The sequence below is a fragment of the Polistes dominula genome, unplaced genomic scaffold (genome assembly GCF_049000335.1).
Source record: "Polistes dominula isolate Pdom_NZ unplaced genomic scaffold, Pdom_raw_medaka contig_22, whole genome shotgun sequence".
In the NCBI taxonomy this organism is placed as follows: Eukaryota; Metazoa; Arthropoda; class Insecta; order Hymenoptera; family Vespidae; genus Polistes; species Polistes dominula.
Genome location: NW_028300966.1, coordinates 4,287,843 through 4,310,717, shown reverse-complemented (window position 1 = coordinate 4,310,717; position 22,875 = coordinate 4,287,843). Strand labels below are relative to the sequence as shown.

Sequence of the window (22,875 nt, the reverse complement as noted above, 5' to 3'; positions counted from 1 at the left end):
TAGTAAATCGATCGAAACTGATGGAAGCATTACCGGGGCCAATCCCATCCTTCACGTTGCTAGATAACGTATCGAACGTAACTTCTACCCGTCTCGCCTTGATTTATCGATCGGCTTATATAAATACCTTTGGATTCTGTTGAATGTAGATAGATAGATAGAGAGTGAGAGAGAGAGAGAGAGAGAGAGAGAGAGAAAGAGAGAACATAGACAGAAGAAAGAAAATTGGTCCATTTTGGATATGCTCAACCCTTTATCTTTGTCCCTGATGATTAGATGACAATATAGGATTTATATTATTGAAACATATTGTTTGTTTGTTATTTTTATAGAGAGGCCAAACCTGATAGAAAGCGTGAAGGTTGAAAAAATTCAAGAAATATATTTGGAGGCGCTTAAAGCGTACGTCGACAATCGTCGTAAACCGAAGTCAGGAATAATATTCGCCAAGTTGTTGTCAGTATTGACAGAATTAAGGACCCTCGGCAACCAAAACAACGAGATGTGCTACAGTCTAAAGTTCAAGAACAAAAAGCTGCCACTTTTCCTCGCCGAGATCTGGGACGTTGGGACCTAGTTTCCCGATTGCCGATCACCGGTCTTAGCATCGGTCGGCTGAATGTGTTTGTTTTATTCGAATCTTGTGGCTCGCGCATCACGCGACGAAGAGGACGAGGACGAGCGAGCAAGCAAATGAAAGATAAAGCTGTTAGCTTAACGAAAGGATTAGAAGAAGAAGAAGAAGAATGAAAGAGAGAGAGAGAGAGAGAGAAGGAAAAGGATAAAGAATCGAAAAAAAATCGTGAAAAAGAAGATGATGATAATGATGAAGAAATAAATTGTAAGAACGATGTGCTCGACTCCTGTACTAGTGTGCACCACTATGCCACTGCCTCTCTCAGGCATTTCACGATTCGACTTCTTCGTGGGCTTCTTTTGCCTGTTTATTCGTTATACAAAAAAAACTACAAACAAAATAACATTTGCTTTGTTCGTCGATAATAATAAATAAATAAATAAATAAATAATAATAATAATAATAATAATAATAATAATAATAATAATAATAATAATAATAATAGGATCGATCGTTGTTATCGATCGATCACAATTGACGGAATCTTCGTACGTATATGGGGAATAATATCGTGTCGTTCGAGAGATAAGAAGATAAAAGTGATGATAGTAGAAATCAGATTATATATATATACTTCTTTCAACAAAAGAAAAAGAAAAAGAAAAAAAAACGGAAAAAAAAAACGAAAAAAAATGGAAGCAAGAAGAAAGGAAAATGGTAACGAAACAAAAAATAAGAAAAAAGGGATTGAAACCACGAGGTGTCTTTGGTTTCGAAGAAGAACACAAGGCAGTGGCGAGGCACCCAGGCTGTGATACGTAGAGACAGTACAGAGACTATATAAGGAACTACCTACAGTTATATTATTACTATATCTCCTACCTGACTACCCCTTGAAATCGATATGTAAATGTAATTGTATATGTATAAGGCATGATAAATAGGGCGCGAAATGTTGTTTTAGTGAGAGAACAAAGTAATAGAGAAAGAGAGAGAGCTGATCACGATGATGATCCTAATGGCAATGCTGATAATTACAATGGATTAAAGTATGTTGATCAGAAAGAGAGAGAGAGAGAGAGAGAGAAAGAGAGAGAGAGAGAGAGAAAATGAGTGAGTGAATGAATGAGTGAATTTCGATTTAGAGAGAAAGCAAAATAATACAAAAACACGGTTTGTGTACTTTTACGCGTCTGTATTTCCGCGTGCGTGTTCTCTGTTAAGCGTATTTTGTGCGTGCATGCATGCGTGAATGTGCCTGATCTTTACGTGCACATTTTAAAGAAATATAAAAAAGTGAGAAAGTGGGAGAGAAAGAAAGAATGAAAGAAAGGTAAAGAAAAGGTATTGAAGGAGCGGGGGGTGTTGAATTTTGCCGTGCCGGAGACGAATAAATAAGAAGAAGGAAAAAAAGCGAAGAATAAGAAGAAAAGGGGTAGAAAATTCAGTGTGTGTGTGTGTATACGGTATTTCGGGCCGCTGTTGAGCAGCGTCGCCATGGCCGTTTACGTGAATTCAGCGTGAATATAAAAATACGATATACATAATAATACCATAGAGTCTATATCACACACATAGCATAATATATTGCTAGCATCTATGCTGTTTGTACGAAGCAACAATAACAGCACTAAACAACAACAAACAGCAAATAAATCTGGGAAAGATAGTAATAAGATAGAAAGATAATAGGAGAGTAATAAGGTGGGTGGTAAATGAATGAATATGAATAGGGAGTGATCGAGAGGACGGGAGAGAGTGAGAGAGATTGAAGAATAAATATTGAAAGAAAGAGTGAAATAGGGTGGTGAGGGTGAGAATGAATCTATGTGATAAAAATGACAACATTCGAAAAGATTTGATAGAGGAGAATCGAGAAGCCATAAACGGAATAATAATACGTGAACAAAAAAGGAAAGGGGGAAAGAAGTGTTGAATTGATATAGAAGGAGGAAAGGAGAAAGAAGTAGAGGGAGAAGGAAAAGGTGGAAAGGAGATGAGGAGGAGGTGAAAGACCGACGAAAAATTTAGTAGACACTGTAGGAAGTAAGTACGTAAGTGAGGCTAGTTGGTAGTAGGTTGTAGTAAATCAGTCAAGCTAGGATAGGTGACCGAGTCAAGTGCAAAGCCTTGTGCCTTCAGCAGCGCGGACATCGGCTCACCGACAAACGAGAACATGAAATTTAACCGTCCGTTTTAATTTTTTAATAAAATCAACAAAAACGTCGTAAAATAATTATAAATCCAAGGGAGGGGAAGGGAGATCATGTAACGTTATATTATTAGGCGATGAGAGAAAGAGTGCGAGAGAGAAAGAGAGAGAGAAAGTTTGATAGATGAAAGAGAAAGAATGAAAGAGTAAGAGAGAGAGAGAGAGAGAGAGAGAGAGAATGTGTGAAAAATAAATGATCCGTGATTAATAATAAGGAATGAAAAAGATATAAGTTTATGTAAATAGGGAAGGGTGGAATCAGTGGGAGAAAAACAAAACGTATAAAGGAATTATCATACATATTTCTCTAAATGGATTTTCTTCTTTTTATATATATACTTTTGTTTCCTATTCTTTTTTTCTTTGTTTTGTTTTCTCTTAAGGCTACGAACAAATGTTGAAAATGAACTTAGAAAAATAAAAAAGATAAATAATAAGGGGCAAAGGTTTGGAACTCGATGACGCACGCAGGCTCCTCTAGGCGTTTCTTTCAAAGTTACTATGCGGGTATAATAAGGCAGAGAGAGGAAGAGAGACACAGGTATTGGTATTGCAAGGATGCTCGATCATTCAGGTAGATTAAAGATCTACAAAAAAATATATAACATATACTGGGAATAAGGAACTAAAGTAATGGGAAAAAACACGAAACGAATGAAGATGGCCGTCAGTAAGGAGCTATTTTGTTTTAGAAGTAATCACGTGACCGTTTTATAATGGCGGACGTTCGAAACATCGTGATCAAAACCTATATAATTTTAAACATTAACAAAGATTGAAGAACGCAGTTCTCTCGAGTCCACGCACAAGTTTAATTTGTTTCAAGAAAGTCCAATTTTATGGAACAAATAATAAATTAAAAATACACAAATAAATAAGAAAAAAGCAACAAAAAAAAAGAAAAAAATTATTGAAATTTTAAACAATAAAGAATAAAAAAGAGAAAAGAGAGCTACACACATACTCGAGAGAGAAAGAAAAAAAGAAAGAAACAGATTTACACACGCGTTGTCATAAAAATACAAAGTACACTAAGAATTCTCGATGTTGTAACACTGTAAATCTATGCTATTATAACTGATTGTACGCAGTTGTATTCTGTAGTAAGTACCACGCAAGTTTTAACGAAAAGAAAGAGAAAAAAAAACACAAAAAAATAATAATGATAATAATGATAATAATAATAATAATAATAATAATAATAATAATAATAATAATACGAAAACACTACGTTATAATTCCTGTGACGTGTAGTAACGAACGAGAGACAACACGCGCGCGCTTTGATGTGCGAAATTTATTTGAAAAAAATACAAAAATGAACAAGAGCGAAAGAAACAGTGTGTGTGTATGTATAAAACAGAGAGAAAGAATGTTAATGAAATAAGAATGAAAGTGACATAACTGAGAAAGAAAACGCGTAAGAAAAATGGAATGTATAATGATTCTGTTGTGTATGTAAGAAAACATTTTTGTCAAAATTTATTTTTTTCAAAGGAAAAAAAACAAAAAAGAAAAGAAAGAACGAGCAAAAAAACACTAAGAGCATGCATAATAATAAATAATAATAATAATAAATAATAATAATAATAATAATAATAATATTAATGATATTAAATAATAAATAAATAGTGTAATGCAATCGAACAGAAAATATATGAAAGATCAGATTTCCATACATAGAACGGTGAAAGAAATTCAAATAGAAAATTTTTTCGACGAAGATAAAATGTCTTCTATAAAAGAGAAATGAAAAGAATGAAAAAAAAGTAAAGAAATAAGAAATGAGTATGTAAGATAGAAATCACATTGAAATGCGCATCATCGTCGTAAAAATACAATACGCACGTGTCTATATATCGTATTTTACTATTTTCAAGATAATACCTGTCGACGTTAAACGATTTAAAATTAAAATTAAAATTAAAATTAAAATTAAAATTAAAATTTGAACAAAAAAAAAACAACAAAAAGGATAGAAAAGAAAATGAATGATATTCGCTTAAGGATGAGAATTACAAAAACAAAAAAAAAACAAAAATAAACAAACTTAAACAGAAAATTTAATATAAAAAAATACTTGCAACAAAGAAACAAAAAATATGAACACACAACGGAGCTGGAAAAACGAAAGGATGTGTGAAGTTACATCTTTTTCGAAAGTAGAACGACAACAACAAACAATAATAATAATAATAATAATAATAATAATAATAATAATAATAATAATAATAATAATAATAATAATAATAATAATTATAAAAATAGTAAGAATAATAATAATAAAAATAATAATAATAATAAGAATAATAATATTAATAATAACAAAAATAATAATAATAATAATAATAATAATAATATTAATACTAATAATAATAATTAAAAGAAAAAAATAAACTATTCTTCACGATTGGCATAATAATTAATAATGATCGATCCCTCTCCCACGATAAACAAATAAATCCGAATCTTAGAAACTTCTTTTTCTTCTCGCAGAAGAAGAAGAAGAAGAAAATGAAGGAAAACTTCGCGCCATGTTCGATAAACAACACACACAACCTCTTTTTCGTGCTAGAACTGCGTGCACGAATGATTTATCTTTAAAATAAATTAAACGATGAAGATTTGTGAATGATAGAAAAATAGATAAAGCGTGAAACACGCGAGTTCGGATCGATGTCTCTCTTCTATAGAAAATATTAATAAAATATATACATGAAATATATATATGAAAATATAATTATAAATAATAAAATGAATAGATAGAGGGTGACACGGGATGATCAACAAAAAAAAAAAGAATCGAAAGAGAAAGAAAGAAAGAAAGAAAGAAAGAAAGAAAGAAAGAAAGAAAGAAGAAAAGTCAGAACAACTTAAACGAAAATAATAAGAAACCAAAAAAAGAAATAAGATAGTAATAAAAATCAAACGGAAAAAAGAAAATTACAAAAAAAAAAATAAAAAATAAAAAATAAAAATAAAATAAAATAAAATATTAAACCGCCGCGTGAGAGGCGGACACTGCCACACACAGCGCGAGGAATGTAAAAATGTATTTAAAAAAACACCACACGTAAAAATGTTATTGCGTGAGATTTTCAGAGAAAGATTGGACCCGTTTAATCAGAATCCTTGACAAATAGAAAAAAAATATATAGAAAGAAAGAAACTATCATCGCCATTGTGTCATCCCCGATCGCTTGCAATTTTTGTCGCATTAAATCTGGTCAACAAAAGAAGAGAGAAAGAAAAAGAGAGAGAGAAAGAAAAATGAAGATAAACTAAAATACAAAAACAGAGAAACATATTTTTGACCGATCAGATAATAATCTGAATACTACATGGCATAACAAAAAAAAAACACAGACTCACAAATACAAATACACACACACATATCCACATACGTAACTTATATATACATATATATAAGATACACTTTGCACGCGCATGAACATTCTTCTTTTTTTATTAGAATCCAGCATCAGTAATTTGCAAAATTTCCGCGAGCATGCTCACCGCCATTTTGAAAGAGAATATATATGTTTGTACGAGAATGAGCTAGAATGGATTAGAAAGAGAGAAAGAGAGAGAGAGAGAGAAAGAGAGATTGAGAGTTTGAAAGAATGAAAATGTGAGAAAGTGAGAGAAAGTGAAGGAAAACGTGAAGGATAATTCGCGTATGATACATTGCCTATTATTAATTATTATACGCTCTTATCGATAGCAAAGGTTTCCTCCCTCCTCCCTTTTTTCGATAAATTGTTTCTTTATAATATCGACGGGGAGGGAGGTATTTGAAATGGGAGGGGAAATGGAACTCGTCAAAGTTCGGTTCTTCTTTTATAAAAAAAAAAAAGAAAAAAATTCGTATTGTATTATAAGACATTGCATTCTTAAAAGGGCTCGTCAATCGTAGTATTAAACAAAAAAAGGGAGAGAAAAAAAGAAAACAAAATTATAAATCGAGCATTACTGTCTATCGATTTTCTCTCATTCGCGAAAAAATTAGGTATTATATTATTAGAAAAAGAAAATTAACAAAATATAACATATATGTATATAAGAGAAAAGGAATTGGAGGAAACAGTTTATAAAACGATGAACAATATTGAGGACAAAAGTGATAAAAAAAACGAAAGGATTTCTTTCTACGAGGCAATTAAGACACAAAAATTGAAAAAATGAAATTTATAATTCGTGCTTCCACCGGGAGACGACCACTCACAAATAATGCGTTTTATGTTTGAATTTATGTTTTATCCTTTTTTCCTTATTTGATCTTATTATTTAGTTTTCTTTCTTTCTACGTGAATTTTGTGATTTACAAGAGTAGAGAAAAAAAACAAAAATTATTAGAAATGTAATGATATCTTTCGGTCCATTATTATTATTAGTTTAAAAACCAAAGCAAAGACTGTGCAATAAGTATTAGAAAAATATAAAAAAGAAAATTGTTATATATATATATATTATATGCATGCATATATGTATATATATTATATTATATACATATATGTAAATATGTATAAAATTATATGTTGTATATATATGTTGCAGAAATTATGACAAATTTTGATCAAGTCGAGAAAATTGACAAAAGCTTAATTTTTATGTGATTTATTTTCTATTATAATATACATGTATAAATGTTATGTTATGTATAAATCACAAAACCGAAGTTTTATCAATTTTTCAAATTTTATTCGATCGATCATAAGTTACTGTCACATATGTGTATAAAAAAAATTCGGCACATTAAATTTAAGTTAAAAAAATTCGTTTCTTTTTTCTTTGCTTCTGTTAGAGAGACAAAAAAAAGTGAGAAAAAAATTCGAATGTGAAAGGTCTGTCGCGTTCGGTGCGAGCACGAGTAGAATTGATTGAAAACGTTGAAAGTTTTAGCGAATAACAGAAGGAAAAAGAGAGAGAGAGAATGTGTGTGTGTTTGTGTGAAAATAGTATATAAGAAAGTGAAAGAGAGAGAGAGAGAAAGAGAGAGAAAGAGAGATAGGAATATAAAAGAAAAACGTTTCGGAGAGTAAAATAAAAGTTTTTAACACTAAACGTACAATGATCGGTCAAATGATCGGTTGTAAACTTTTTATTAGATAATTCGCATAAAATGTTATCACTTTTCCTCATTTAACTTCATGACTTTTTCTTTTAAATATACACAATTAATTTTACATCATTTATATATATTTTTATTTGTTAAATCTGAAAACACATGTAATCTAGCCGTTATTTACCACGATAGGTTATTTGACCGGTTGCGGTACAAATAGGTGTATATTAAGTCTTGGTACGTTTAGTGTGAACGTAATAGAATAAAAATTTACTAACAAGGAAAAAGAAAAGAAAAAGAAAAACTTTTGAAAATGAAATTTGAAAAGGAAACAGAGTATATAACGAAAAAGATAATGAGAGATAAAGAAACTATAATAATATTAAAACCAAACAAAATGAAAAAAAAAACAAGTTGCAATATAAGGCTGTTGCATTCCCTCAAAATTGTCACGGACCGTCGACGGCAGGTCGCACTTTTTCATTCGTTCCTTCTTTTCTTTTTTCTTTTTTTTTTCTTCTTTAATTAATTGTTTTGACTTTCTTTTTTTTACGTTTAGTTAACGTAATCGAGATGAAAAAGAAAATTTAAAAGAAAAAATAAATATACTAACGATACATATGTTTACATAAATATTTCAAAAAAGTACTACTATTATTATTATTACTATTATTATTATTATTATTATTATTATTATTATTATTATTATTATTATTATTAATAGCAATTTTGTCTCGTTTATATTATTATCATTATCATCAATATTATTATTATTACTATTATTATTATTATTATTATTTTTTATTATTATTATTATTATTATTATTATTATAATGTATTGTGCGACTGAAAGAGTTAAAAGTCGAGACTTTAGAATGAGCTTCCCTTTTTTTAAGATCAACGCCATCCCTTTGAGCGCCTTAATCAATGACGTTGCGTCGAAATATTTTCGAGAGAATGTTCGATATCCACAAGCATTGAGAATATTATATCTATCACACATAAATATAATATATAAATACATATATATCCCTTTAATCTATTAGAAGAGGATTTCTCTCTTTATGAGCATAATTATTAAATTATCATAAATTCGATATATCATACTTGAAAAACGCTTTATAAGTTTGTTACTTTTGACGTTTATTTGGCTTGTTAAATATTTTTATCTCCAGTATATATTATATATCATATATGTACATATATGACATATATACACTATATATATATGTATATATATGTATGTATGTATGTATGTATTATATTTAACACAAGCTCTTAAAAGACCACTTTGTTGTCGCTTGAAATTTTACGAATTTTTTATTATTATAATTATAATTATAATTATAATAATAATAATAATTATTATTATTATTATTTTTATTATTTTTATTATTTTTATTATTATTAGTGTTATTATATTATTACTTTTCCTCGTTGTATTATATATTACATTTTCCTAGCGTATTATTATTTTTATTTTTATTATTATCTATTACTTATTATCTATTATCTATTTTTAATATTATTATTATTATTATTATTATTATTATTATTATTATTATTATTATTATTATTATTATTATTATAGATGACATATCACTATTTGAATAGAGGTTACTATTCATTATCGGACAAATCAGCATCATTGTTCCACTCGCGTGTATTATACATTATTATATTCAATTTTTTAAAGAATATAATTGAAAAAAATGAAGAAAAGAGATAAGGAAAAATTTGTTATGAGTCCATCTCGATTATTTATATTTGAATATTATTGAAAATTTTTAAATCTAGTTAAAGAGTGAAAGTGTTTATTTGTCTTTAATAATTGTTATTGAAAACTATGAGAATAATAATAATAATTTTTTTTTCTTAAGTTTTTCAAGGATCTAAATGTGAAAAAATAAATTTATTTTGTATATATTATATATATATATAGATACATATATATTCGATTTGTTTAACAAAAATCATTTATTTTAATATATTTTCCTCAACGCGACTTGAGTCCCTCCTTCGTTTTATTTTTTAAACAAATATTATGATGTCTCTCTGAAAATTTTTATTTATAAATAAAATTAAAAGACAGAAATATAACGTAGTAAAAAAAAAAAGAATTAAAAATGCAATTTGTTTTAAATAATTTATTGCTTGACCATTCGTAAAATTGCCGTCATGCGTGGCCGGTATTGACAAAAAACAAAGAGAAAAATATTAGAAAAACAATAATAATAATAATAATTCGTAGTTCGTGTTGATATATATTATAATTTTCTAATTTTTTCAATGGCTGTAATTGTGCTGCAATATGCGATGAGACAATTGTTGTCGACTTTTTTTTGTTTTTCGAATAAACATTTCGATATTATTTATAAATAAAATAAAAATATATTTCGATCGTTAAAAATTAATTTCGTTCGTGTTCTATGCTCATACTAATCGTACTTTTCTCCAAAAATCGTTTACGTTTTTTTATAATTCGTACCAAATTATGAACGAATGTTAAAACGAAAAAATAAAGAAAAGAAAAAAAAACGAGAGAAAAAGAAATAAACTGGCAAAAAGATTAACGATTAACTAGGCCAAGATGGCGATCGGCATTTCTTTTTTTTTTCAAAACAAAACACGAATTCGTGCGAGAAATGACAATTTTGTTTTTTTTTTGTTTTTTCTTATTTATCGGCACGATTTCACGTTTAAAAGTAAAAAAAAAAAAAAACAAAGAAAAGAAGGAAAGGGATGGATAAATAAATGGGAAAATAATTTAAAGGACACGAAAGGGCGACTTAGGGAGAGGGACGCATTTGAAAAGAGGGAAGAAAAAAGGAGAAAAGATTTTAAATTGAACAAAAAATTATTTAAAATAATTGTGCATAAAACAAAAAGCAAAAACAGACGAGACGAAGATACGAAAAGAAAATCTAAAAAAAAATAGCAAAAAAAGGGTTGGGCGGGAGGGGGGTTGAAAATAAATGCAATTCTACGATCACTGCCAACGGGCGTTAAAAATCGTTGATTTTGACATCGATTTCGCTGTCCCTTTAAAATTAACCACGTCGTTGTCGTTTTACTCTCCGAATTTATCGAATGACAAACAAAGATCAACACAATAATAATATATAACAACAATAATAAACGAGGAAGAAAAGAAGGAAGAAAAAAATCGACAAAATTGGACAAACAATCGCGAAAGGTGGAAAAAGAACAAATATAAAAGGAATGCGACGCGTGAGGGTTGAGATGTGTGTTAGTGTTTGAGGCGTTTAATCGAATAATTGAAATTAAACGTAAGAGAATATAAGTGAAAAAAGAAAAGACATAAGTTAAGGAAAATTACTTTTCAAAAGACAAGAAACGTAAGAGTATAAACGTGTTTATAAAAATACGGCGAAGCCCGTTCGAGTTCCAAAGCCCTTTTTACTTAGGGCCCGGGCCGATCGTTGTTCATAATACTGCCAAGCGTTAGAGTCCGAGAGTTCTCTCTGTGTTTTTTTAAATAAAAAATAAATAATACTCCTTCCGGAATATATATATGTATATCACGGAAAATATTAAAAAAAAAAACGCACACGCGCGTAAACACACATAAACGTACGTATACATACACATACAACTCACATTCACACACATGGGATACACATACATGCACGCATACGTAAATACAAAAGCGAGCATACGACACGCGTATATATAAATAATAATAATAATAATAATAATAATTGTAATATTTAAATTAATAAAAAAAAAAACACGCGTGAAAAATAGAAGAAGAAAAATAAATTAATAAAGCGAATGTAGTTTGTCGCGAATATGCGCTCATTCACTCATCGAATATGAGCATCATACATGTAAATTGTTCAAACAGACAATTCATTTAAAAAAATTAATTTTATTCGTTTTTTGTTCAATTACTATTTCCGCGAACATGTTCTCGTTCGTTTTCATTCCATCATTCCTTTTTATTCATCTTATTTTTTCTTTTTTTCTTGCGATACCATCTCGAAGGTCGATTCGTTTGATTCACATTTGACAAAAATTATCGTCTTCAATATTATCGTTACGGAAAAATTCGTACAAGAAAGCATCTTTTGAGATTATTTAAAGTATAAAGAAAACATTAACAAATCAAATCACTCTCTATACACTTTTTATTAATATTTTTAAATAAATAAAATGTTATAGCTTTTTAAATTGACCACCAGAATGATCGGCCATCTTGTTTCCCATATATGGAAACAAAATACAAAATTTTTTACAAAATTTCATTGGAGATTAATTATAATAATACTATTCGAACATTAGCAAATACATATTTACATTAAAACAACTGCCACGTTAATGAAACATTAATTTTTTATTTTTCCGATAAAAATGATTTGATCAATTTTACTAATATTACTACTTTATTCTTGTACGTGAATTTACCGTAACGATTATTCTCTCATTGGTATATACATATATAAATACGTAGATAACAAACATAGGATCGCTATAAAACATGAAGTTTTGATCTTATACTATTTACGAAAAAAAAATTTTAAGTTAAAAAAAAATTAAACACATGACATTATTACCTATTACGTGTAATTAAATTAAGATTTAAAAAGAGAAAAGAAAAAAAGAGAAAATTATGGGGAGAGGAAAAGCGAGCCCCCTCCCCCTAAAAAAAAAGAAAAGAAATGTTAAAGGAAGACGAACGTTGTTTCTAATTTGTTTAAAAAAAAAATCAAATTTTTCAACGCAAGACCTGCCCTCGTCGGATGTGTGCGCTAATCGGTTTACTACTATTACTATTATTACAACAACTATTACTACTATTATTACAACAACTATTACTACTATTATTGCTACTACTACTACTACTACTATTATTACTCTACTACTACTATTACTATTACTATTACTATTACTATTACTTATTACTACTATTGTTATTACTACTACTACTACTACTACTGCTACTATTACTACTACTACTACTACTACTACTACTACTACTACTACTACTACTATTACTACTACCGCTGTTACTTAAAAATTCACGTTTATACTTGCATAATACGGAGCGCACTCGAGCACGCCACGCATGCACACACAACATACACTTATCCATTCAACGATATATACTACGCGATATATACAAAACACGCAACACACATAAACACTATAATGTTACAATAAAACTACATAAATATAATATATTATTACCTTAATATGAAGCACGGTGATTAACAAAAAAAAAAAAAAAAAATTCGTGCGGTTTTGTTTAAACGGACAACAAGAAAAGATAAATTAATATATGAAAAAAAATCATTTGAAAGACTCTTAATAAAAAAGAATTAAATAAAATAAAAAATAAAAACAAATCGCGTTTCTCTCGTATCGTAATAGATTATATCTATATTATACGATATTAACATAATATGTACATATATATACGTGCGCGCTCACACACACATACGTGTATTATTATTAATATTATTATTATTACTATTATATTTATTATTATTATTATTAATATATAAATTATCTACAAAATTCGAAATTATTGTTAGAACAAATATGTGATTCGACAATGTGTGTGTGTGTGTGTGTGTTTTTTAATTTTTATTCTCGCACACGCTATATTAAAAATTATATTGCGTATAAAAAACGGGAAGGGACAAAATTTGATGTGCAAAAATTGGCGATTTTGACATATGAGAATTCGTGAAATATCCTTCTTTGGTTTTCGTATATATACGACTGAATAATAAGTGAAAATTGGGGTTGGGGTGGGTGGTTATTCGTAATAATTTAAATGGAAGGACTAAAGGGTTGCAAAGGAGAACTTTCTAAATTATTTATTAAATATGAAGGAAAAGATTTAAAAAAAAAAAGAAATTAATTAACCAAATTGGTGCTTTCGGAATGTATTAGACTGAATTATTGTTGTACGTTTTTAGATGATGAAAATGAGAGAAAGCAAAAGTAAAAGAAGAAGAAAAAGAAGAAGAATTAAAAAGAAATTATTAAAATTATTTACGGGAAATTTTTGAAACCCGACCCAGTGAAATAATTGGTATTATAAAATTAAAAAAAAAAAGGAAAAGATAAATATTATTTCTATTTGGAATCGTTTTATATATATACATATATATACATATATAATATATCTATATATATGAGCTAAGTTGAATACACACGTATAAAATACATACATACATAAATACACACATGTTTATTACTACAGTACACGGTGATACATGGACTTAACCACATGATGATACACGCACGTGCATACATGGACACGTAAAAGAATGAAAAAGCAAGTGAACCATGTAAAATAAAGAGAGAGAGAGAGAAAAAAAATGGTGATAAACGCGACACACGGGATGATAAATTTGAAAATTATCACAAGTGGTGTATTCCGTACGGATATGCTAAATAACGTATAAATTATTATTAAACATGGTTAACGAATGAAATACACACAAGTATTAGAAAAAAGAAAACAAAGAAAAAACCAATTATAGAAAGAAAAGTGCATGAAATAAAAAGAATGAGTACACGTTTGGCCGTATAAATAATAGCACTCTCTGCCCAGAGTTAAAATGGCGGCCACCACGAGCTCAAACAAGAGTCCATTATTTCATTTAACCTTTTTACCTATTTCCTCTCTTTCTCACTTTCTCCTTTCCTTTAAGCTTTTCTCCATCTCTAATTAATATCACAACAAATGAAATATTTGGACTTTGTGCAGGTGATATCGTGGTGGAGTAATAATAATAAGAATTTTTAAAAAAGAAGAAAATCAAGAGGGCCGTTCGAACGGCTCCTCCCCACCCTTCGAATTTCGAATTATCTTTAAAAATGTGAAAATAACCGTTGAACTCTGGGCTAAGCAAGAATCATGTATACACACGAATTGGAATATAATTATATATATTCTAACGATTTATTGATTAATTCATAGAAATTAAAATTTTAAATAAAAAAATATAAAAATGTAATTGTACAATAATTTAAAAAAAAGAAAGAAAAAAAAATAAACGGTTGTAAAGAACAAAAATAAAAAAAATAGTCTTCGAAACGCCTTCGAAGCGCGTTTTTAGGGCACGGCGAGAAATACATGGGAAGTTTAATCGTGAAAGAATAATTAAGACAGAAAGAAAGGAAGAGAGAGAGGGAGAGCAAGAGAGAGAGAGAGAGAGAGAGAATGTGTGGTTGAGAAAAAAATAGACGAAGAGAGAGAGAGAGAGAGAGAGAGAAATAAAAAACGTGTGGTGTGCTTGCTGTTAATCGAATTGTATCTTCTAATTCTTTTATTTTCAATTTTACATATATAATATGTAATTATATATATAATATATATATCTATAATTTTGAATTTGTTGCGTAAAATGATAAAAATATTGTAATGACAGAGCGTGTTTAAATTAATTGGGTGACTTTGCAAAGAAGAGAAAAGAAAGATATTTACTTCATAAGTCTTTTAAAAATGTAATAATAATACCCTGTGTCTTTTCTCTACGTTATTTATTAATTATCACACACGAGAGACACATTTAACAATCAAACTGCTGCTTCCTCATTTTACAAAATTAATCCCACGATTATTCGAAAAAGAAACGAAATGTACGTAAATCAATATATATATAGTATATATATATATATTGTTTGTTATTTTGTTTTTCTATAATTCTGGGAATTTGTGTTTCTAAAAAGTTATAATCGATGTTATTATTATTTTAATTTTAGTTGAAAAAAAAAAGAAAAGAAAAATTATATTGTTTTCTTTTCTTCGTTATTTATTAATCGTTATTTTTCGTATAATTATAAATTCATTCTAAAATGATGTTTTTGTTGTCTTGATAAAGTTAAATATATATATATATCTATATAAAAATATATAAAAATGAAGTATGCAGTTTATTGGAGACAAGGAAAAATATAATAATGTTCAAAACGATATATAGTGCGTATACGATAATAAAATGTCATGTGCGAGTTATATGTTTAAGAACGTGGAGCTCGACGATGCGCGCGCGCGTGTATGTGTATGGTTGTGTATGTGTATTTGTGTGTGTGCATGTTGCGCAAAAAAAAGTGTATGTATGAAAGAATAAAAATGAAAGAGAGAGAGAGAGAAAGAGAGAGTAAGTAAGGATACTGAAAGAGAAGGACAATATCGTCCTTTTTTTTGACAGAAACATGAAATGTGTTAGAATCGCGGTGGTTTTAAAATGTATATAAAAAAAAAGGTGGAATGAGATAAATAAAAAAAAGAAGTATCACGCGACGTTGAATTAAAGTAAAGAAAGAGCGTGAGAGAAAGAAACAAACAAAAAGGTGTAACGGAATGAGAAGGATTAGTGAGAAAGATGGTGAGAAATGAAAGTTAGAGAAAGAGAGAAAGATTTAATGAGAGCCAGCTTTGTAAATTAGCCTTGTACATTATACAATATTTTATTTCGGTTACAATCGAAACGAGGATAGAGAAAGAATAATATTCTTAATTGTGGTAACATTTTTCTTAATAATTGTTCGAGCACACTTACATATGATAATAATTAATAATAATAATATTAATCATAATGATGATGATGATAATAATAAAAGAAGAGATGAAATATAAGAAATGCATATCGTGAGTTATGAAATCCGATGAGAATATGATTCTAAAAAGTGAGAAAGGCTTAAACCAATAAAAAAGAAAAAGAAAAAAAGAAATAAACAAGAAAAAGGAAAAAGAAAATTAATAAATATAACATACGTAAGTACATATGTTATGTGTGTGTGTGTGTGTACATTCATCGCGATATGTGATATCACTTGTCCCCACGTTTTGTCGATTGAATCATCGGAATTTGTTATTCACGCTTGCATCTCTTTTTTCTAACTTTTAACAAAATTCGTTGAAATACCTAAATATTTATTAAAAAAAAAAAAAAAATAGAAAGAAAAAAAAACACAAAAAAACAAAAAAGAACAAGTATTTAATATTCATTTTCATTCGTCATTCGAACGAAATCAACGATATTGTAGTCGTTTTCGGCTTTCTTTTATTATCCATTTTTGTTTCTTTTATCTTAATTTTATCTTTCTTCCAAAATATATATATATATATATATTTTTTTAACGGGAGAAAACAAATTTTTCTATTTAAATGCACTTTTATTTATTAATATTACTCGTTTAATTATTAGCTTGTTGGATGACGATGTTCGAACGTAAAATATTCCGCTTATTGTAAATGGCCACCACCATTTTACTTCGAAAAGTTCGTGAATTTCACGATGTTGAAATATGTGTTTTCAAAAAGAATTCAATGTAAAGTAAACGATTGATGATATACTTTCGAAATATTGATATTGTGACGGAGAAAAAAAGAAAGAGAAAAAGAGAGAGAGAGAGAGAGAGAGAAAGAGAGTTACATAATTGATAATCCTTCTCACAAAAAAAAATATCTAATAATTTATTTTCTCGAAGAAGATTTGCACGAATGGTATATAACGTTAGAAACATACAAATAAAAGAACAAGATACGTAAATTGTGAGAAGGAATATCAAACAAAATTTCATAAAGAAGGAGTTGAATAATAAGTGTTAGAAAATGATCACGTTTTCGTAACTTTCGTTGAGATCCGTCGATGTATAAATTTACATAGTATATATAATATATGAGATATCTATATATATATATATACATACATAAAAATACATAACATAAATACATAAAGAAAAAGAAAAAAGTACATAAATATATATTTTTCTGAAAAGAATATCGAAACGACGATGACGATGACGATGACGACGACGACAAAGAGAGGAGTTGGGGGTGAGTTTAAATAGAAAGAAAAAGAAAGCTTAGTGAAAAAAAAAAAGAAACAATATGCATATGCACTAGCGCGAATCGAATATTTGCGTTTAATGAATTATAAATACATATAAGAAAAAAATTTTTAATAAAAAAAAAAAATAACAAATAGTATAAAAAAAACCGTGAATTTACGTACGTATGGGGTATCAGGGTGTAGATTAGAACGTACGTTGTTTAACGTATGTTATGTGTAACGATGACAACAAACAAACAAACAAACAAACAAATAAATAAATAAATAATTAAATAAACAAACAAACGAACAAACATTCATAAATACAAAATAATTAATTAACGTTAACTGATAAATGAACGAACGTCGAGGTGGAAGAAGAAGAAGAAAAAGATAAAAAGATAAATAAATAAATAAATAATTAAATAAATAAAAAATAAAATAACAAAGAGCCGCATTATTTTTTTGGAATGTCCTTAAGCGACGAAAATAATAAACCGAAAGAAAAAAGCGAGAATTTTTCGCGTTTTTATCGGAAACTCGACGAAAATTCGAAGACGTGGTCGCCATGTTGTATTACAACCCCTTTCTCTTTCTCTCTCTCTCTCTCTCTCTCTCTGTCTATCTTTCTTTTTCTCTCTATTTACAATAAATAAATATATCGTACGTAACTTTAAAAACACATAATATGGCAAATAAAGAACAATATTCGACGTTTTTGTCCATTTTCAAAATAATTTCTTCAAATACGATCAAATGGCGTTTATTAATTATTGTTATTATATTTTCGTAAAGCGTTGCTATCTCGTATCACGTGACTCTTGAAATAGAAGAGAAAAATGATGATGAGAGGTAGAACGTCCATCATACACTATAAATAATAATATAACATATTATATTTATCGGAAGAGAAGCATTTGTTTCGTTGAGCTGCATCCAACGAGTAAGAAAAAAAAATATAAATGTCATATTGTCGTCGACAAGAAAAAAGATAAAACAAAATGTTTATGTGCTCGGACGAATTTTTTAAATGGCCCTTCTCTAAACCATACTTTATTATATATTATCTTTCTCCGTCCTCGAAATACAATTATAATTAATACGAGACACTCAAAATAAGTTGTTGTACATAAGATAAGAGAAACTTGTTACGTTAGCAATAGTTATATGCTATAACCGGAGTTATTATTATTATTATTATTATTATTATTATTTTATTATTATTATTTTATTATTATTATAATTTTATTAATATTATTAATATTATTATTATTAATGTTAAATAATGATGATTATTAGTTAACGTCTCGACAGTGCGCCATAAACGTTGTCCTTCTCCTCTCTTTTTATTTTAAACACCATATACCATCTCTCTTTCTCTCTCTTTCTCTCCCTCTCTCTCTCTCTCTCTCTCTCTCGTGTAGGTTTATCTAACTCTTTCTATCCTTCTTTTTCATTTTCACTTGCAATTTCCCTCTCTCTCTCTCTCTCTCTCTCTCTCTCTCTCTCTCTCTCTCTCTCTCATATGTACTGGCACGAAGAAAAAAAAAAGATGAACCATGTTTTTAAAAATTAAGAATGCAAAGAAAAATTTTGTTTATAATTGAACACCCAACCACTCGTCTTCAGACCCGTCTCTTCTCCTCTTTTTTTTTCTCTCAACAACTATAGATAATTCATTCAAATTTGCCGGCATTAACTCGTACATACGTTAATAATATAATATTCGTGTCAAATAATATTTTATACAGAACACTACTATTATTTTTCGCTATTATTTATACGGACTATAAAAAGTGTCACTGTGTCCTCTTTTATTTCTTATTATTCTTTTCTTTTTCCTTTTTCTTTTGTTTATTATTCTTTTCCTTTCTTTTTTTTTAATTGCGCAGTTTAATATTAAGACTAATTGTTATTAATTTTTATTATTATTATTATTATTTCTATTCACTATTATGAATGATAATTATCATTATTATTTTTTCTTAATATTATTATTATTATTATTATTATTATTATTATTATTATATTTTATATTATATTATGATATTATATTATATTAATATTATAAATATATTATGTTATATTATTATTATTATTTTTATTATTATTATAATTATATAGATTCATAAAATCCTTATTGGACCGTGCAATATGTACAAATTTTGACTAAATTACAATTTTATATGAATATATTTACGAACTAAATAAAAGAATATAAAAAAAAAAAAGGTATGCGCGGTACCGGGGAAACAAAATGCACCGCGTTTGAGACGCATATGTTATGTTTAAGCGAAATTGAGAGAAAGAGAGAAAGGGAGAGGACAAGATAATGAAAGAAAGGATATAAAAGAGAAATAAAGAGAGAGCGAGAGAGATAGAGAGAGTGAGAGTGAGAGTAGTGAGAGAGAAGAGAGTAAGAAAGAAAGAGAGAGAGAGAGAGAGAAAGCCCTCTGTCTGTTGTATATTATTTTTATTTCCACCTTTTTTACATAAAAACAAGCAAGATCGGCATTGACCGTGCTATGTATGGATGATATGTTCCGATACTAGAGTAAATCTTTCAACAAATACATGACTGCCTGTTTCATTTATTTTCTCTTAAATATATCGACACAATTACATATATATATATATATATATATATATATATATATATATCATATTTGTATATATGTAATATTGTATAATGTGTATGTATTATATATGTATACACAAAGTATCCCTAAAAAAAAAAAATTAACTCTTGATTCATATATGCATGTTTCATGAATTATTATTATTTATTGAATAATCAGTTAGACAAAACGCGACGATACATACCGAGAATACGTACTGCAATTGATGATTTTTTATTTATTCATTTATTCGTCAGAATATTTAAAGATTTATCGGTAACATTCAATAGGACTGAAATAAAATTTTAATTTTAATTTTATCATGCAAGAACATAAAAAAAATGATCTTATTTCAATTTCAATAGATTTAAATAAAATACGATATAATATTATTGCAATGATAATTTATCACGATTAAGTTTGTATTATTTATACAAAAAAAAGAAAAAAACAAACAAAGAAAGAAAAAGAAAACGGGTTGAACATTGTTCTTTAGGATGTCCTTGATACGTTCTTGAAAATATTTCAAAATATGTACTCTGTAGTGTGTACAGGGTGATCACTTAAATATTTCCTTTATATGCAAACGTATTAAAAAATTGGCATTATTCCAGGAACGGGAGAGAGGGGTAGAGTGGGATGGTCTAAAAGAAAAATAAAAAAATTATTTCTCAAGATAATTTTTTTTTTACGAGATTCGAGATTATCGGTGTTACTTTAAATGGAACCTTATATTTTATTTGCTATATTCCTGTAGATATACACCCTGTATATATCTCTGCACATACATATACATATTTATATTATATATAGGATATTATAATTCGTATTCTTCTCAATCTTATTGTTAGAGAAGGCGAAAAAAAAAGAATCAGAGATTTCATCTCGTGATCGTCGTAGAAAAGATTTTTCACGGGTCGGCTTACATTCGTAATTGCATGACTATTTATATTGAAATCTATTATTATGATCTCTTTTTTTACTTTTAAATGTCGTGATCGAATGTAAAAAGTAAAATAGAAAAAAATATAAACATCAAGAAGTAGGTCACAAGAAAGAAAAAAGAAACAATACTTAGATATCTTATGTAAGTATTATACTTTAAAAATACACCATTATTGTAATGTTTTACTGTTATCGTGTCGTTATTATTGTTACTGATGTTACTGCTGTTGTTGTTCATTCACTAATAACGCAAACCGACAGATTCAGGCAATTTAACAATTATTATTATTATTATTATTATTATTATTATTATTATTATTATTATTATTATTATTATTATTATTATTATTATTAGAGTGAAGGAAATCAATCCTCGTTAATGGTTTCCCTTTTAGTCGCCTCTTACGACAAGTAGGGGGTACTGCGGTCTTCTCCCAAAATCCGCAGGGGATTTATTATTTTTAATGTTATTATTATTATAATAATAATTATTATTACTATTAATTATTAATTAATTAATTTATATATTATGTACGTGCTATTCCATGAATCTATCTAAAATGGATTTCCATTACAAATATTTAACATATATAAAATGAATAATTATTTTAATTCCCATTCTTATGGGAAATGTTTGCAATTCAAAATTCTTGAGTACTTCATCGTGAAATTTTCTAATAGTAACTATGTACTTTATTTTTTTTTTTATACTTCCATATGTGTATTTGCTCACGCGAAAAACGTTTATCGTCAGTTTAGATCCTTTTGCAGATATACATACATACATACACACATTCGTGCATCCACACATACAGACGTATACATTGAATATATACATACGCTTTATTTCTTCTCCCCTATAGAGGAGCTGTCCAAATAACCGTGGCCGTTTGATATTTATTGATCGTTATTAAAGCTCGATATCTCGTTGATGATGATATACCACTTGAACGATACTTGAACAACTCCGTTTAGGTCTCTTAGACTCATATATATATATTACCATTCCCCTCTCTTTCATATGACTATCATCATCTTCGTCTATATTACTGCATTTTTTCGAAGATAAAATTGTAAATAAAGTTCGATATGCATCTTAAATGGCGCCTGAAAAAATGGCTACCACGAAACATGGACTCCATATTGGATTTACTACAATGACATCATGCAGAACCTCGTTCATCTATATCATCATGAACTATTCATTTTCTATATTATAATAGATTTATTTGAAAATGGATTATATTTTTTGAAAAAAAAAAGAAAAATTCTCTCCCACATTCTTTTTATTTTGAATAATTTGTAGTCAACTTATTTACCAGACGCTACATTTACGGATTGGATTCATCCGTGAGCCTGGTTGACAATTGTAGGCCTTTGCAAAATCCTCACTATTAGAAAGCGGACCTAATACTCTAACAGGACCAGGTGAATGCACGCTACTACGTATTTTGGTTAAAGCATCTTCCCGTCTCATCGAACCACACCAAATTTGAGCATAATTTAGGAAAAACAGTTGATCGTGAGTTAAATTCACGCCAGGTAATAATGGTTCCTGTCCGTGTATCGAGACCCATTTTTTGTAAGCCTAAAATAAATTACAAACAAAGTTAAAAAATGCCACAGGTAATTACAAAAAT

General features: G+C 28.2%; 2 protein-coding genes across 6 annotated transcripts in view; one reads left to right on the top strand and one right to left on the bottom strand.

The window, feature by feature from the left end:
* Ecr (ecdysone receptor) overlaps positions 1-20,245 on the top strand; it is a 60,939-nt gene extending 40,694 nt beyond the window's left edge. For both annotated transcript variants that reach the window (XM_015315595.2, XM_015315596.2), the window contains exon 5: positions 333-20,245. In XM_015315595.2, the coding sequence (XP_015171081.1) occupies positions 333-577 (245 nt within the window). In that variant the 3' untranslated portion in view covers positions 578-20,245. The remainder of the gene's footprint in view (positions 1-332) is intronic.
* The window catches only part of LOC107063662 (neprilysin-1), a 20,510-nt gene continuing 16,782 nt past the window's right edge, over positions 19,148-22,875 (bottom strand). For all 4 annotated transcript variants that reach the window (XM_015315594.2, XM_089172953.1, XM_089172954.1 and 1 more), the window contains one exon: positions 19,148-22,823. In XM_015315594.2, the coding sequence (XP_015171080.1) occupies positions 22,551-22,823 (273 nt within the window). In that variant the 3' untranslated portion in view covers positions 19,148-22,550. The remainder of the gene's footprint in view (positions 22,824-22,875) is intronic.